General features: G+C 32.5%; 2 protein-coding genes and 1 non-coding gene across 3 annotated transcripts; 1 reads left to right on the top strand and 2 right to left on the bottom strand.

Annotated features, from left to right (window-relative positions):
• The first annotated feature begins 625 nt into the window (after positions 1–625).
• On the top strand, positions 626–697 carry TRNAP-CGG. The gene has a single exon. It is a non-coding gene; the product is annotated as a tRNA-Pro (tRNA).
• A 1,404-nt stretch (positions 698–2,101) lies between these two features.
• On the bottom strand, positions 2,102–8,886 carry LOC110019240 (uncharacterized protein At4g28440-like). Its single transcript, XM_020716833.1, has 3 exons — positions 8,727–8,886; positions 8,025–8,262; positions 2,102–2,310 (listed from the first exon to the last, which is right to left on the bottom strand). Exons 2-3 carry the CDS (start codon positions 8,245–8,247, stop codon positions 2,123–2,125), a joined length of 411 nt encoding a protein of 136 aa, XP_020572492.1. The 5' UTR covers positions 8,248–8,262; positions 8,727–8,886; the 3' UTR covers positions 2,102–2,122.
• Positions 8,887–10,084: 1,198 nt separating this feature from the next.
• LOC110019239 (formate dehydrogenase, mitochondrial-like) lies at positions 10,085–12,309 on the bottom strand. Its single transcript, XM_020716832.1, has 4 exons — positions 11,693–12,309; positions 11,455–11,579; positions 10,650–10,762; positions 10,085–10,394 (listed from the first exon to the last, which is right to left on the bottom strand). The coding sequence occupies exons 1-4, from the start codon at positions 12,292–12,294 to the stop codon at positions 10,281–10,283; spliced, it is 954 nt and encodes a 317-aa protein (XP_020572491.1). The 5' UTR covers positions 12,295–12,309; the 3' UTR covers positions 10,085–10,280.
• Positions 12,310–15,257: the final 2,948 nt, after the last annotated feature.

Here is a 15,257-nt window from a genome sequence, read left to right as displayed (position 1 = left end):
ATTATTGAATATTATATTTATACATCTTAATCAAATTAGACACATCTATAAGTCGCGATGAAGTCTTTGAATGTTGTTGCTGGAAATTAAATCTTCTAGTAGCGCCATCAAATTATTGTATTTGTCGATTTACAAAAAGTCGGTCACTACACCCCACCCCATGGTTTTTTTTCCCTTTATATTGTTTTCCACATAAAAATAGATGTGCCTCTTATCTCTTACTTCTCTTTTATCTTTGTGTGTATTGGATATTCATTCTAAGCTAAGGCGCTAAATTATTACTCTACAGATTTTTCATCACGTATAAAAAATAATGCACGCATTGAACACCAACTACACCCACTAACGTTGTCACTAAGCATCATCCATAACAGTGAAATCTACAATCATTAGATCCAAAACATGCCATCTTCGCCAAGTTGTTATCATGTCACTTGATCTCTAAAATTATTGAGTGATCTTCGGAAGATAACTATAGAAGTCTTAGACTTCTCTAGCTTCAATCATGAAATTTATTTTATATAATTCATTTCTAAATATATTAAAGTCTTGAACATACATTATTAGTTCATGCAAAATTCTAATATGGGGTATTAACATTATGTTTAAGTAATGAGTTCATAAAGGGTGTTTGGTCTAGTGGTATGATTCTCGCTTCGGGTGCGAGAGGTCGCGAGTTCGATTCTCGCAACACCCCAACAAGTAACATTTTTACTTCTCTGAGAGCTTATTTCTTAAATTACAATTTTCGATTCTCGCAACACCCCAACAAGTAACATTTTTAAGAGCTTATTTCTTAAATTACAATTTTATACGGGGTTAAGCGTAATTAATTATTATTAATAGCTTTATTTTGGATAAAAAACATTTAATTTTAGATTAAATATAATATGGCTATCAGATTAATATTATAATTTAAGCAGCAATGATTCAATGAACCTGAAACAGCATTTAAATCTAATTCTGAAATTATGATTCAGGTTTGACCAAATTCATCTCCATTAATCAACGTTTAGTTGATTATTTGGTCAACTTTTTAACATTTCAAATGTTTTAAAAATAAAATTCTCAAATTTAAATGTATTTTTAAATGTGGTATTCATGTAGTATGTCTTGGTAAAATTGTGGGCACCGAGATGAAAAGTCTCAAAGCTATTATGTGATGGCTAGCAATGCTAGGACGAGTGTTCGATTCAAATTGAACGAACTACGTTTAGTCGGGTTCAGGCTCCAATCTAAGGCACCTGTACTTGATCACTTAATGTCCTTTCGATCTTCCACTATGGAATTATTGGTTTTTCACTTGTGAGCCCTTTCAGTCGTATTTTCCTGTCTCTTGTTCTGTTAAATCTCTTCAAGATTCGTGTTTATACATTTCTTATGTGTGTTTATTAAACTATCTTTTTTACATTAATTATATTTCACCTCTAAAAGAGATAATACTATTATTTTTATATGAAATAAAAGATTTAAATGCTGTAAATATGAAAGTTTAGTTGTTAGACATGTAGACATATGTGCTATAAGAATTTTATCAACAAAATGCAGACAAAGGGTATATGGAACTGTATTTAACAAAAGGGATATTTTTACATATATACCCCCCAATTCCTACGTATTTACATATCTTACATATCTACAGCTGAACTTTACATTTTACATATATACCATCAAAATATTTCATATCACATCCATATATGTAAAAATAGAAGTTTGAGTGTTAGATATGTATATATATATATATATATATATGAATTGTGCAGTATTTATGTAAATCTTCCCAAAAACACAAGCATAATTATGAAGTCTGAACAGCCAAAAACAGCACCAGAAATGGAAGAAATTTCTTTCAGAGCATGCAAAAAGTTGCAGAAAAAAAAAATTTACATATATACCTAATGCAACACAATCTTCGTCCTGAATGTAATAGAAGCCCTCTATGAAGACTGCAAATTTCAAATCTTTTGACCGTTGAACCCAATTTTTTTATTCTAGCACACTTTCCCCAGATAATTTGATGCCTAAGAACACATAAGAAGAGAAAACTAAAGGCTTCATAAAAGAGAATTTTCGCCAGTTTGCAGGCTGCAAATCGGATTCCTCGATCGAAGATCGAGGATAACTATTCGATGACGCTCACCAGCTCGTATTCGATCAATGACAAGTTGTTGTCTTCCTTCACGGCAAAATTTGCTGGCTCGGTGAGTTCGACGCGTCCCCATTTGTCGACGGCGAGCCTCATGGATCCTCTATACATGTCAATCTTCGCGTTGCGAAGAATCGCTGTGGCACCTGACTTCATCAGCTCAACTTCACAAAGAAGCAAAAAAATGTGAGTTTAAATAGCATGTTTTTGCATAAAAAGCATACAATTCTTATATATTTACATATCTCACATCTAAACGTTCATATTTACAGAACATTCAAATCTTTAATATCACATCCACAATAGCACTGTTAACACTTTTTAAAAGTCAAATATAGCTTTCAATGCATAGACTTGAAGCACCAAAGCAATTCTTTGTATGTAAATATGAAATTTTTGGCATGAGATATGTAAATACATAAGAATAGTGTACTACATATGTAAATTACCCAAAAGACCAACTCATGAGGTAGCACAAACTTTTAAAAAAATACATACCACATAATTCCCATGTAATTACATTTCTAACACCTAAACTTTATTTTTTATATTTATACCATCAAAATCTTTCATATCACATGAAAAAAAATAACTATTTTAACTTCTAAAAAGTGATATACAACTTTTCAAGCATTGATAAAGTGATATATATATATATATATATATATGTAAAAATTGAAGTTCAGGAGTTAGATATGTAAATACATATGAAATGAGTGGAACGCAATATTGCAAGGTTTGCAAAATTTAAAACTGAAAAAGTTTCATCTTCTCAAAAACTTCAAACATGCATACTGATCAACCTTACTTCTGACATCACCATATAAATAAATAAACTCATAAGATGTAATGTTTAATTGGTAAGAAGTATTGAACAATCATTAGAAATTATTTAACTGAAAACATGGAATAATAGGTCCTCACCTCCATTCAATATAGGAAGATTTTATTACATACATACCACACAATTCATATGTATTTACGTATCTACCAACTAAATTTCAATTTTTTACATGCATACCATCCTACCCATCCTGATGAGTGAAGAAAGAATCTGTTTGTTCTTATTTTTAAAAATAAAGGAGATGCAGAAGAATGTGCAAATTATAGAGGAACTAAGTTAATTTGTCATGCATTAAAGTTATGGGAGAGAATAATTGAACATATGATACGACGTGATACAAAAATTTCTCAAAATCAGTTTGGATTCATGCCATCCGAGTCTACTCTAGAAGTTATACATTTATGGAGATGTTTGATAGAAAAGTACAGAGAGAGTTAAGAAGATATAAATATGATATTTATCGATATAAAAAAAATAAATAAATAAACTTATGATAACGTATCAAGATAAGTGCTTTGGATAGTTTTAGAAAAGAGAAGTGTTGATATTGTTTATATTCAAGTGATTAAAGCTATGTATGCTATAGTTGTTACTTGGGTTCGAGCATAAGGAAGATTGACCGAATATTTTCCTATTTCAATTGGATTTTCCTATTTCAGCTTTAGCCAATATCCTTTTGTTTGAGGTAAGAATATTCTTACTGGACATTTACAAGAGGATGTACCTTGATGTATGATTTTCGCTGATAACATACTTGTTTGTGGATAAGATTACAGACAGAGAGTTCAGAAAAAAACTTGATTTATGAAGGTCGGCTTTAAAATCTAAAGGCTTACATCTGAGTAGATCTAAATCTAAATACACGATATATAATTTTAGTAGTAGTGGATCTAGTGGTACGGTTGTAATAATTGGTGATGAAGCAATTAATAAAGTGTATGTTTTGGATAACTCAAGTATATTGTTCAAAGTGACGGTAATATAAATGGGAATGTTATTAGTAGAATTTAAGTTGGATGGCGGAGATGGAGGAATGCATCATGCCTATTGTGTGATAGAGAAGTACAAATTAGACATTAAGGAAAAATTTTATAAATAGTGTTGAGACTTGCAAAGCTTTATGGCAAAAAATGTTGGCCTATAAAAGAGAAGCATAAACTTAAGTGTTACTGAGATGAGAATGCTCAGGTGGATGAGTGCTTTACACTTAGAGAAAAAAATGTGAAATGAATATAAATGTGAAAGGGTTCGAGTAGCTCCATTCACAAACAAGATTAGAGATATTCGCCTTAGATGGTTTGCTCACGTTAAACGTCAAAACGTCAACCATCTGATGACCTTGTAAGTAGAGTAGATGTTTCAGATTCGACTTATGTTAAGAAAGGTAGAGGTAGACCGAAAAAGAATTGGGTGTGCTGACTAAAGAAATGATTTTAATTTACTAGAATTAAATGAAAATATGACACTCAATAGGACACCATGGAGAAAAAAAAAAATTCAAGTAGCCGAGCCCACTTAATGAGCTAAGGGTTTATTGTTGTTATTGTATACCATCTTACATATACATAAAAATGTGTAATTCAATTTTAAAAATTAAAATAGCAGTGTTTTGATGTGCTATGAAAGATTTGGATGGCATAATCGTAGAAAGTAAAGTTTATATGTTAAATATTTAAATACATAAGAAGTGGGTGGTATGTAAATAAATGCCCCAACAGTTTATATGTTAAATATGTAAATACATAAGAACTGGGTGGTATGTAAATAAATGCCCCAAGATTTTACCATGAAGAGCAAACAAAAAATTGAATCATGCCATAAACCATTAACGGAAAAAACCATATCAGAACATAAGGAGGTTCCACCTAATCAAGGTTAGCAATTTCAAACTTATAATCCTTAATAAAAAATTAAAGGAGATGACATAGTATCAAAGAGTAGTATTTTGTGAGCCATATAGATATTAAGCAAGATACTAATGGGTAGTATTTGGGATGTCGCTAGTAAAAGTAAGGATTGTTTGTAGGGCTATAAAAAATGCTCGCCATTCGCAAATAACTCGTGTCTGCTTGATAACTAGTTGGGCTCGGCTCACTAAGTAATATGTGCTCAATTCATTCATTCGACAAGTGAACCAAACACGAACTATTTTTTTAGCTTTGATTTATAAACTAGACGAACAAGAACAATTTTTGTTCGATGGTATTTGAATCATTTTGGCTCAAATTAAATTGTTATAATAATAATAATAATAATAATTATTATTATTATTATTATTATAACAATTCACACTGATTTTTTATGTTACAGTGTAAAAACTGTTAAATTTTATTAAGTCATTCAAGATAAATTCGAGCCGAACACAAGCTAAAACAAACAAACAAATTCAAATCAAACTGAACACGAGCATATTATTCACGAGTCATTTCGAGCACGAGTCTATTTTGAACAAAATAAAATTTGAATGAACCAAACACAGAAAGAATTGGGCTCGTTCAAGCTCGGACCGTTTATACCCCAATTGTTTGAATAAGAGATACTTTTTATATAATATTTTGTTATTCATCTTTTTTATACATCTTTAAAAACAAAATATCCAAATAAGAGTTTAGTACAAGCTTTACAAATATTTGGATGTCATTTGAATATTGAGCCAAACATGTGGCATCTGATAGATATCACAAAACATTTAACAAAAAACATTAAAGCTGCATAGCATATAAAATAAGCTAAAGATTTATTATTTCAACGCAAATAAGCATATCACATCGTTACGTCATCTATTATTGGAAAAAAAGTACCTATATTTATGATGTTTGGCTTCACTTTGCAATGTATTTCTTACAGAAACATGATTAATTTTGCATCATATATTTTTAATTTAGTTGAAATCAAAATAAGTTTGATTTAGTAATAAGAATTTTACAAATATATCCCATGTGATTAAATATTTAGCAAACTTTTTTCTTTTGAGGGTATAATGAAAATGATGGAAAACAAACTATTACATGTGTCATTTCATTTATATTCAGCCCAGAAGAGTAATGTCTGTTTATTTCAATCAAACAATATTACATTTCCTTGTTCCATAATTTGCATCATTCTCCTGCCAAAATAATAAAATAATCAAAATGCCCCAATAAAAGAAGCATTGATGAATTAAAAAAGATCATTTAGGGACGTCTTGGTTGCAAGTTTGATAACGTAAATCTTATAAACCTTAAGATGATTAAAACCTAAAAATTGTTTGACTTTGCAACTGTCAAATATTGATAGATTGTTTGGCTAATTATTTGCAGATTTATGATTAGTGAGAGGCAGAAATCTTTATAGAGCTGTTTGGTTGCAAGATTCAACAAAACTTATGAAAACCAACAACAACAACAACAACAAAACCTTAGCCCACTATGTGGGGTCGGCTACATGAATCCTTTTTCTCCATTGCATCCTATTTAGTGTCATATTTTCATTTAATTCTAATAAATTAAGATCATTGTTATACAATATGCCCAAGTCTTCCTAGGTTTACCTTTGTCTTTCTTAACATAAGTCAAATCTAAAACATGTACTCTCCTAATCGGATCATCGATGGTCGACGATTAATGTGACCAAACCATCTAAGATGACTCTCTAAATTTGTCCTTCACTGGAGCTACACCAACACTATCGCGGATATATCCAAAATAAAACTTATGATAAATCTTGCAAAATAAATTTTTGAGCCAAATATGTTTGACCATTCTCTTAAATCATGTGTTCCTATGCTTTTAGGCCATATTGTAAATTTAATCAACCCTGAAGTAAGACTTGGGCGATTTACCCTTCTCCGTAATGTGATTTAACAAATCTACAATTTAACCAGATTTAACATATATTATGAAAATGTTTTTCAATATTCAGCGCCTATTGGATTTGCTAATATAACAAAAAAATTATTAGAACAAAAACTTTATTAGAACATAAAAAGGTCCCAAATAATCAAGGTTAGTAATTTTAAATTTATATTGATCAATCTATAACCATAGGAAATGATAACACTAGTGGAATCAAGAGATTCTTTAAATCAGGGATATTTATTATATGATGTTTCATAATAATCATATGTTATATTTGATTTTTTTATACCTTTAAAACATAAATATTCAAATGAAAGTTCAGTCCTATCAGAAAGTCCCCAAACATCTATTTGACAATATCTAAGAAAACTCCTGATTATTTCCTTCCTAAACTAAGATACCAAAAATCCCCTTATAGAAAAAGCACATACATATAAACTTCAGATGCAATCAAACGAATGTAAAAGAGCACTAATAAACCCAATAAATCAAGGCGCATTTACATACATATCAAACAATTCTTCAAGTATTTGCATATCTATCACCTAAACATTCATATTTACATACACACCACTCAAATCTTTAACATCATATCTAAAGAACCACAAACACTATCTTTCTAAAAGTAAAATGCACCTTTTTCATGCATAGGTTTATGACTAAAAGGTGTTACAAGTGTAAATATCAGATTTTGGGTGCTAGATATGTAAATACATGAGAATATTGAATATCTATCACCTAAACATTTATATTTACATACAACAACACCAACAACAACAACAAGTCTTTATCCCACTAAGTGGGCTCGGCTGCATGAATCATTTTTCTCCATTGTGTCCTATTGAGTGTCACATTGTCATTTAATTCTAATAGATTAAGGTCATTTTAATAAAATATGCCCAAGTCTTTTTAGGTTTACCTCTGCCTTCCTTAACATTCCTCTTTACAGACACACCACTCAAATCATTAGCATCATATCAAAATTACATAAAACACTACCTTTTTAAAAGTGAAATGCACATTTTTCATGCATAGGTTTATGACACCAAGGTGTTATAAGTGTAAATATCAAATTTTTGGTGTTAGATATGTAAATCTATAAGAATTTTGAATATAGGCAATAAGAGCATATCTACAATAACAGCAACTTTCCCTAACCCTAATGAATGGCAAAACACAAGTTCAAAATTTACTCTACCTTGATCATTTCTAGCAGTAAACACAATCATTCCAGATCCATCCCCAACCAAGCATTCAGCAATCCGTGCTTGGCGAGACTGAGGCCCATCAGCTCTCCCTTTCTGCTTGATTATCTTAGAGTCAACTACTTTCACAGTAATTGTAATGCCTTTGATGCCGGGACGGAGCTGATCCACTTTGGTAAACACTGGTTTCCTCAACCCAGACTTCGATTCCGCCATTTCTCCCTCAAAAATCTGAAAAGAAATGAAAAAAATTGATAAGGAAAATCGTCCAATCTCTGAAATACTGAAAACTATAAAACAAATAGGTTTTCATGGCGGTGAACACATAAAAATTTGATTTTGATGTAAGAAAATTATTGTTCAGAGTTGGAAATTCAGATCCAAACATAAAAAGCTGGCAATTTGCCCATTAACAACGCAGCAATCCAAATAAAGGGGCGAAGAACTGCAAAACAAATCACAAAAGTGCAAATGGAAAATACTGAAAAGGAAAGAAGAATCGTCTTCTGAATCATCAAATCTACAAAACAATTTTGATTAAAGAACATTAAAAGAAGAATCGGAAAATCCAATAAAAAGATAAAAATTTGTAAATTAAAACAAAGGGGAAACGTAACGAAATGAAAGATCTGGATTACAGTGAGGAAATTGTATGTAATTAAGATGAATTGAATGCTAGGGTTTGTAAAGCTTACAACTTTTTTCCCTTCTCGTATCGCCCTCGTTGATCTGAGGCGTGTTTCTAATTGCCCGAGAAATTAGTAGTTAGCCGTCCGATGTTGACGATCAACACTACACGCGGCGGTCGATTACGCAGAAAGCATACATTTCCAAGAAATGAAGGGCATTTGTGAAAATAATAAAAACTGTAGGTGTTCAACTACCTTTTGGAAGAATATCTCAGAAAATATAAGAGAGTTACATACATATTATACCTTCTTGTAATCTCCTTGTAACTTATCTGTAACTAACAGTACTACATAAACGCAGAACTTATTTGTAGGTTACAGATAAATTACAGATATATCACAGGATGATTAAAGAGGGTATAACACATATGTAACTCCCTTGTACCCTCTGAATAATCTCCCAACGTGCGCACACTGCGTACTTCTTACGTATGCAAATATTTTCCCAAACCGCTTTATTCCTATGAAATTACACATCCAACGACTGAATTTGATGTGTGTGTGTCCCCTATCCATATAGCAAACCGCTTTATTCCTATGAAATTACACATCCAACAACTGAATTTGATGTGTGTGTATCCCTTATCCATATATGTTAGGAGCATATAGGTTAGGAAGATTTACATACATACCACTCAATTCATACCTATTTACACATCTAACTCTAAAAGACCCTTAAGCTTTAACCTTCACATATACATAAAAAGTTTCATTTCATTCCTTACAAGTTAAAATTTGTGGAATTCTTGATATGATAATTTAGTGATATAAATGTAAAAAACAAATTGTTCGGATTAGACGTGTAAATTCATAAGAATTGAGCTGTAAATGCCACTATTGTTTATTTGGTATGAAAATTTTGAGTGATATTAATGTAAAAATTAAAGTTATTTTATAAAGATTTGAATATTATATGAATACATACTTTATGTTAATATAAAAATACATAAAAATTACATAACATTCCCATAAATCCATCTTTTCTTCTATTTTTAGTAATTGAGCAATACACATAAAATAAAATAGGGGCATCTACAAATACCACCCAATTCTTATATATTTACATATCGAACCGTGATATCCTAATTTTTCAAAAAATAAAATAAACATTTTCGCTTTCACGCACAAATAAGGTGACAAATGTAGAAATTGAAGTTTAGCAGTCGGATATGAAGTTATATAGGCATGTTGAGATTCTCCTACCACCTGACAGAGCCGTGCACACACAACGAAGCAGAGTATGAAGCACTAATCACTGGATTAAAATTGACAATTTTGATGAATATAACGGATATTACCATCTATGAAAATTTTCCTATAATATACGATTGCAAAAACTGAAAAAAAAAAAAGAAGAAGTAATATTAGCAATAACACCCGAACAATTTCTAGAATTTTATTTGCATTAAACACCATAGAAACTACTTCACACCCACACACAAAGCATCAAACAAGAGAATACACAGAGACCAGACTAACTCCACCAGCAAAGGGTTATTTAGATGATCATATAATAAGGCAGCTGCCCCTCAGACCGAGTAGAAAGTGAAAATCACAGATTCACAGGTACTGGCTTGCAAGTTTGCCTTCCTTCACAATATAGTTCTGCTGAGGAAAGTCTTCTCCTTTGAAGTATTTGTCAAGCATGTCCTTCACACCAGCCGCATACCTCAGCTGCAAATATTCAGCTTCAAAAATCAGCATTCATTCATAATTTTATAATCATATTAATATTTACATACATACCATTCAAGTCATATGTATTTACATATCTAACAAACATTCATACCTTACTAAAATCTTTCATATGGACATGTATATAAAAATTAAAGTTTAGGTGTTTAGATATGTAAATGCATGTGTAAGAATTCAATGGTATATATGTAAAACTTACAATAAATAAATGTTTAAGGGGTTTGGGGTTATTACTTGGCCATCAATGGTTGTGCCTGAAACATGAGGAGTCATGGCCTGGTTTGGCATGTATCTCCATGGGTGATCTTTTGGAGCTGGCTGTGGATTCCACACATCACCACTGTAGCCTGAAACCATTATGAATATCTATTAAATAAATAATATAATACAGTATAATATATAAGGGCATTTGCATAAATACCATCCAACCCCTATGTATTTACATATCTAACACCCTTAACATTTCTTTTCTTGTATTTATACCACTCAAATCTTTCGCATCACATAAAAAATACCAGTATTCTAACTTTAGATAAAAATTTAAATGCACCTTTTCTTGCATAGAAAAATGGTATATGTATGTAAAAATTGAAGTTTAGGGGTTAAATATGTAAATACACAGGAATTGAGCGGTATGTATGTAAATCTTCCTATTATTTACGTATATATATAATATAAAGCATAAAAGGAACTGTAACATATGACATAGATGGTGAGATAATTCATTCATTTTCTAGAGCACTCAATTTCTATGTATTTATATATGTAAAACCCAAACTTTACCTTATTTACATTTACACCTCTCAAATATTTCATATCTCATCAAAAAAATCACAATTCTGACTTTAAAAATGTGAAGAAATAGACCTTATCATGCACAGGTAAGATGACATGCATGTAAAAATTGAAGTTTGGGTGACAGATATGTAAATACACAGAACTTGACTGGTAATTATGTAAATCTTCCTAATTTTAAAAGATTTAATTTAAAAAAATATATATAATTTTTACAATCTTTCAGCACATTCAGCAGAATTACCTGCAATATGTCCACTGTTGCAAGCATCCACTACTGCCTGAGTATCCATAATAGCTCCTCTAGCATTATTAACAATAAGAACTCCCTTCTTCAACTTTGAAATTCTTTCCTTATCAAACAATCCCCTAAAAACAAAATTGCATTTTTCACCCAAAATGTAATTAGAAATGTAATTACCAGATTCCAACTCAATATTATGTAAAAATAAATTATGATGCAAAAAAGAGAAATAGTTTACCTTGTCTTCTCAGTAAGAGGTGTGTTAATCACAACAACATCACATTTAGGAAGCATAACATCAAGATCTTCCTCAAACTTCGCTCCGATCTCCTTCTCCAACTCCGGATCGATCTTCAACCGATCGTGATAGAGGAGATTGCAATTAAACGGCTTCAGCCGCTGCAGCAAAAGCTTTCCTATTCGGCCGGCGCCGACGGTTCCGACGGTCTTGCCTTCGAGGTCGTAAGCCCGATAAGAGATTGCGGCAACGTTCCAATCGCCATTGATGACCTGCTGATAACCGGGAACGAAGTTTCGAACGAGAATGAGAATTCTCATGAGCTCGTCTTCTGCGACGGACACGACATTGCTTCCGGTGACTTCAGCGACGGTGAGCTTCGCGTCGGCGGCGGCTTTGAGATCAATGTGGTCGGAGCCAATGCCGGCGGTTAGGAGGAGTTGGAGGTTTTTGGCTTTTTTGATTCGTTCGGCGGTGACGTATGCGGGGTGGAAGGGGGTGGTGATTAGAACATGGAGGTCAGGAATGTGCTTCTCAAGTTCTGCAGGATGGATGAAGATATAAATATCAATGTTTCGGGCGGTCTGCATGTAATTATCCATAAGTAATAGAAGACAGAATGAAGGTTGAAAGAGTAAAAAAATGATTGCAAATGATAAAAATTATGTTTTTTCATTAAAACCCCACAGCCCTAAGAAAATTGACAATTTTGATGAATATAACGGATATTACCATCTATGAAAATTTTCCTATAATATACGATTGCAAAAACTGAAAAAAAAAAAGAAGAAGTAATATTAGCAATAACACCCGAACAATTTCTAGAATTTTATTTGCATTCGTTGCGGCGCCCCAACACAAAATGTTATGGCCGTATGTGATTTCAATATGTGCTTTACTTTTGTCATGGCTGGATGGGAAGGAAGTGCTCACGATAGTCGTGTTTTCAAGTTCGCAACCAGAAACTTCAGACATGGATTTCCTCATCCACCTCTGGGTAAATACTATCTGGTTGATGCTGGATATCCATTGCAAAGGGGATATCTGAAGCCCTACCCAGATACGAAGTACCACATTCCGGATTTTGAAAGGTCTAGTGGTGTCGCACGAGGCAAAAAAGAGGCTTTTAACAAAAGACACTCTTCATTGCGCGGCGTAATTGAAAGAGCATTCGGAGTGTGGAAGAAGAAATGGGTCATATTACGGGATATGCCGTCATACCCTTTTCCAAAGCAAGTACAAATCGTTGTTGCGACAATGGCGCTACACAATTTCATCCGACGCCACCCTTCCAGATCGGATACGGAGTTTGCCATTGTAGAAGATGATTCAGTTCAAATCCCACATGAAGCATTTGAATATCATGTGGGACGTTCAATAAATGAAGAGTTTGGTTCAGAAGCTGCATGCACTCGAGAGGGTGAAGGTGCATCAGAAATGGCGACATTAAGAGAACAAATAGCAGATGACATCAGTCGGTCATGATATCAGCAAAGGCATTTTTTTGCTTTTTGGCAGGATTTATGGAGCCTGTTTTTTGCTGTTCGCTTTTGTTTCAGTTTCTTTTTCTTGTAATTTCAACTGATTGATGATATCATTGATAAGTAGTGTTGTGTTGATTTTAGTCCTTGCTATCTGAATTATGGATGTATTTTGGGCTGTGCTCGATATATCGATTCGAAATAAGGTGAAGTCGATTTGATCTATAAATCCTTTTAAGTTAAACGCTTAAGATAGCATGCATGCATAGACGTCACAGATGTAGCATATAGAATTAACCGATTTAGCAAATATTTATTCACATTTGTAAGCATTTGAGCAGTGATACATTGTTTTGATGCATTGGCTTTTAATGAATTTTTGAATTATTGCCAACCTGTTTATTGTTTGTGGTTTCTGTTAGCTCACAAACGTTTCCTTTTCCTTTTTTTTTTAATTTTAATGTGATTGTTTTCTTACTATTTGAAGTTTATAACGGGCTTGCTTCATATTTCTGTAATCCAAAGTTGCCATCAGCAAATCAGCTTATTGGTTGTCATTACTGAGCTCAAATTAAGCTTGGATTGATCCAAACTTGGAGAAGATCAAGCTTAGCTTGAGATGGTATCAAATTGATTCTATGCGTGAATGTATGATTGCATGTTTTTGCTTTTTTTATAATGTATGATTGCAGATATTGCAATGTTTTAGTTAGTGAGATCTGCTTGGAATACTATTTAGTTGTCCATAAGAGTGGTTGTCAGTTCATTCTCTGCGATTAAGCTTCACTATGCACTTTCCTGCTCCGTAATATTTGAGGTTGGAGATCTCTAATTTGGATCATGCATATTACATAAGAACTGTGTGGTACATGATGCATTAATTCTATTCTATGCAAATCTTTTTTTGCTCTCTTTTATGCTTAGCAAATGTTGATATCCAAATCATGTTAGTTCATCAATGCATATGTTCCTAAGCCAATTTTTTTTTCTCGGGCCGTATGCATACATATCACAAAATTCTTCTATATGTACATATCTCAGACCTGAACTTTCATATCAAATAGTATTATTAATACCTTTTAAAAGTGAAATTCAGCTTTGCATGCATTGGTTTAAAACATGGAGTGCTATGTATGTAAATATAAAGTATAGGAGTGTGATATTTAAATACATAAGAATTGTGTGCTGCGTATGTAGATCTGAATGCGGTCAAACTCTCTGTAATTCACAACCAATTGCTGTGCCTCAGTGATAATGTAAAATTATAAATTTTAATTTGGAGGATAAAATTATAAATTTTAATTTAAAGTGGCATGGGTCGTGATATGTTGCTACATTATAAAGTCAACATTATCATATTTCTACTTATCATTTTAACATGTTATTTTTTCTTCATTATGGGCTCCTATTATACTCTGTAGTAGTATGTACATGTGCGTTTGACTTTTGTATGTAACATGTTCGTTTTATATGATCAGATATGCTGTAGTTATATGAATATAACTCAACTTTTTGGTATTTTCTTGTCTGAATATTTATCTTTAATTTTGTTTAGAGAAGAATAGATTCTGCTGCACAGATTATACATTTAAAGAAAAAAAACTTCCAAATAAGCTGTTTACAAAACGCACTAACCAAACAGTTAAACTGCTTATTCAGAACAGGGGCAAAATGGTCAATTTATCACAATCAGCTGTTTTCCATAAGCGCCAACCAAACAGCCAGACAGCTTATCCGGATCAGCTGCTCATCAGCAGATTATCAGGATAAGCTGCTTATCAGCAGAAGCTGGATAAGCTGCAGCTGCCCCAAACAGACCCTAAGCCTACATAAAACTAGACCTTGCAACCGGACCCTCAAGCAACATAAGAATGGGTGGTATAAATCTAATAAAAGCTGACACCATAAACAATGTGACAACGGGCAGACACATTACTACTATCTTCAAACCTTGACTTTACCTTTTTCTTCTTTCCGTAGTCTTGCTTGCACTGCTTACCTTATTCGTGATTACTCTCTCCCCCGATCCGAAACTTTCCTTTCTTGCTTTCGATTGTCGATCACACCGCCCCTCTGTTCTTTAA

The sequence above is a fragment of the Phalaenopsis equestris genome, unplaced genomic scaffold (assembly GCF_001263595.1).
Source record: "Phalaenopsis equestris unplaced genomic scaffold, ASM126359v1 Scaffold000054, whole genome shotgun sequence".
NCBI lineage: Eukaryota > Viridiplantae > Streptophyta > Magnoliopsida > Asparagales > Orchidaceae > Phalaenopsis > Phalaenopsis equestris.
Note: the sequence above shows the minus strand (reverse complement) of the source record. Positions and strands in the feature narration are given on the sequence as shown.

Bases quoted from the DNA above. Each gene is read 5' to 3' on its own strand.
- LOC110019240 (XM_020716833.1), bottom strand. From the start codon at position 8,247: ATGGCGGAATCGAAGTCTGGGTTGAGGAAACCAGTGTTTACCAAAGTG. The intron at 2,311-8,024 runs GTAGAGTAAATT...TTCTTTGTGAAG, and splicing joins TACTGCTAGAAATGATCAAG to TTGAGCTGATGAAGTCAGGT.
- LOC110019239 (XM_020716832.1), bottom strand. From the start codon at position 12,294: ATGGATAATTACATGCAGACCGCCCGAAACATTGATATTTATATCTTC. The intron at 11,580-11,692 runs GTAAACTATTTC...TTTTGTTTTTAG, and splicing joins CCTCTTACTGAGAAGACAAG to GGGATTGTTTGATAAGGAAA. The intron at 10,763-11,454 runs GTAATTCTGCTG...TAATGGTTTCAG, and splicing joins CAACAGTGGACATATTGCAG to GCTACAGTGGTGATGTGTGG.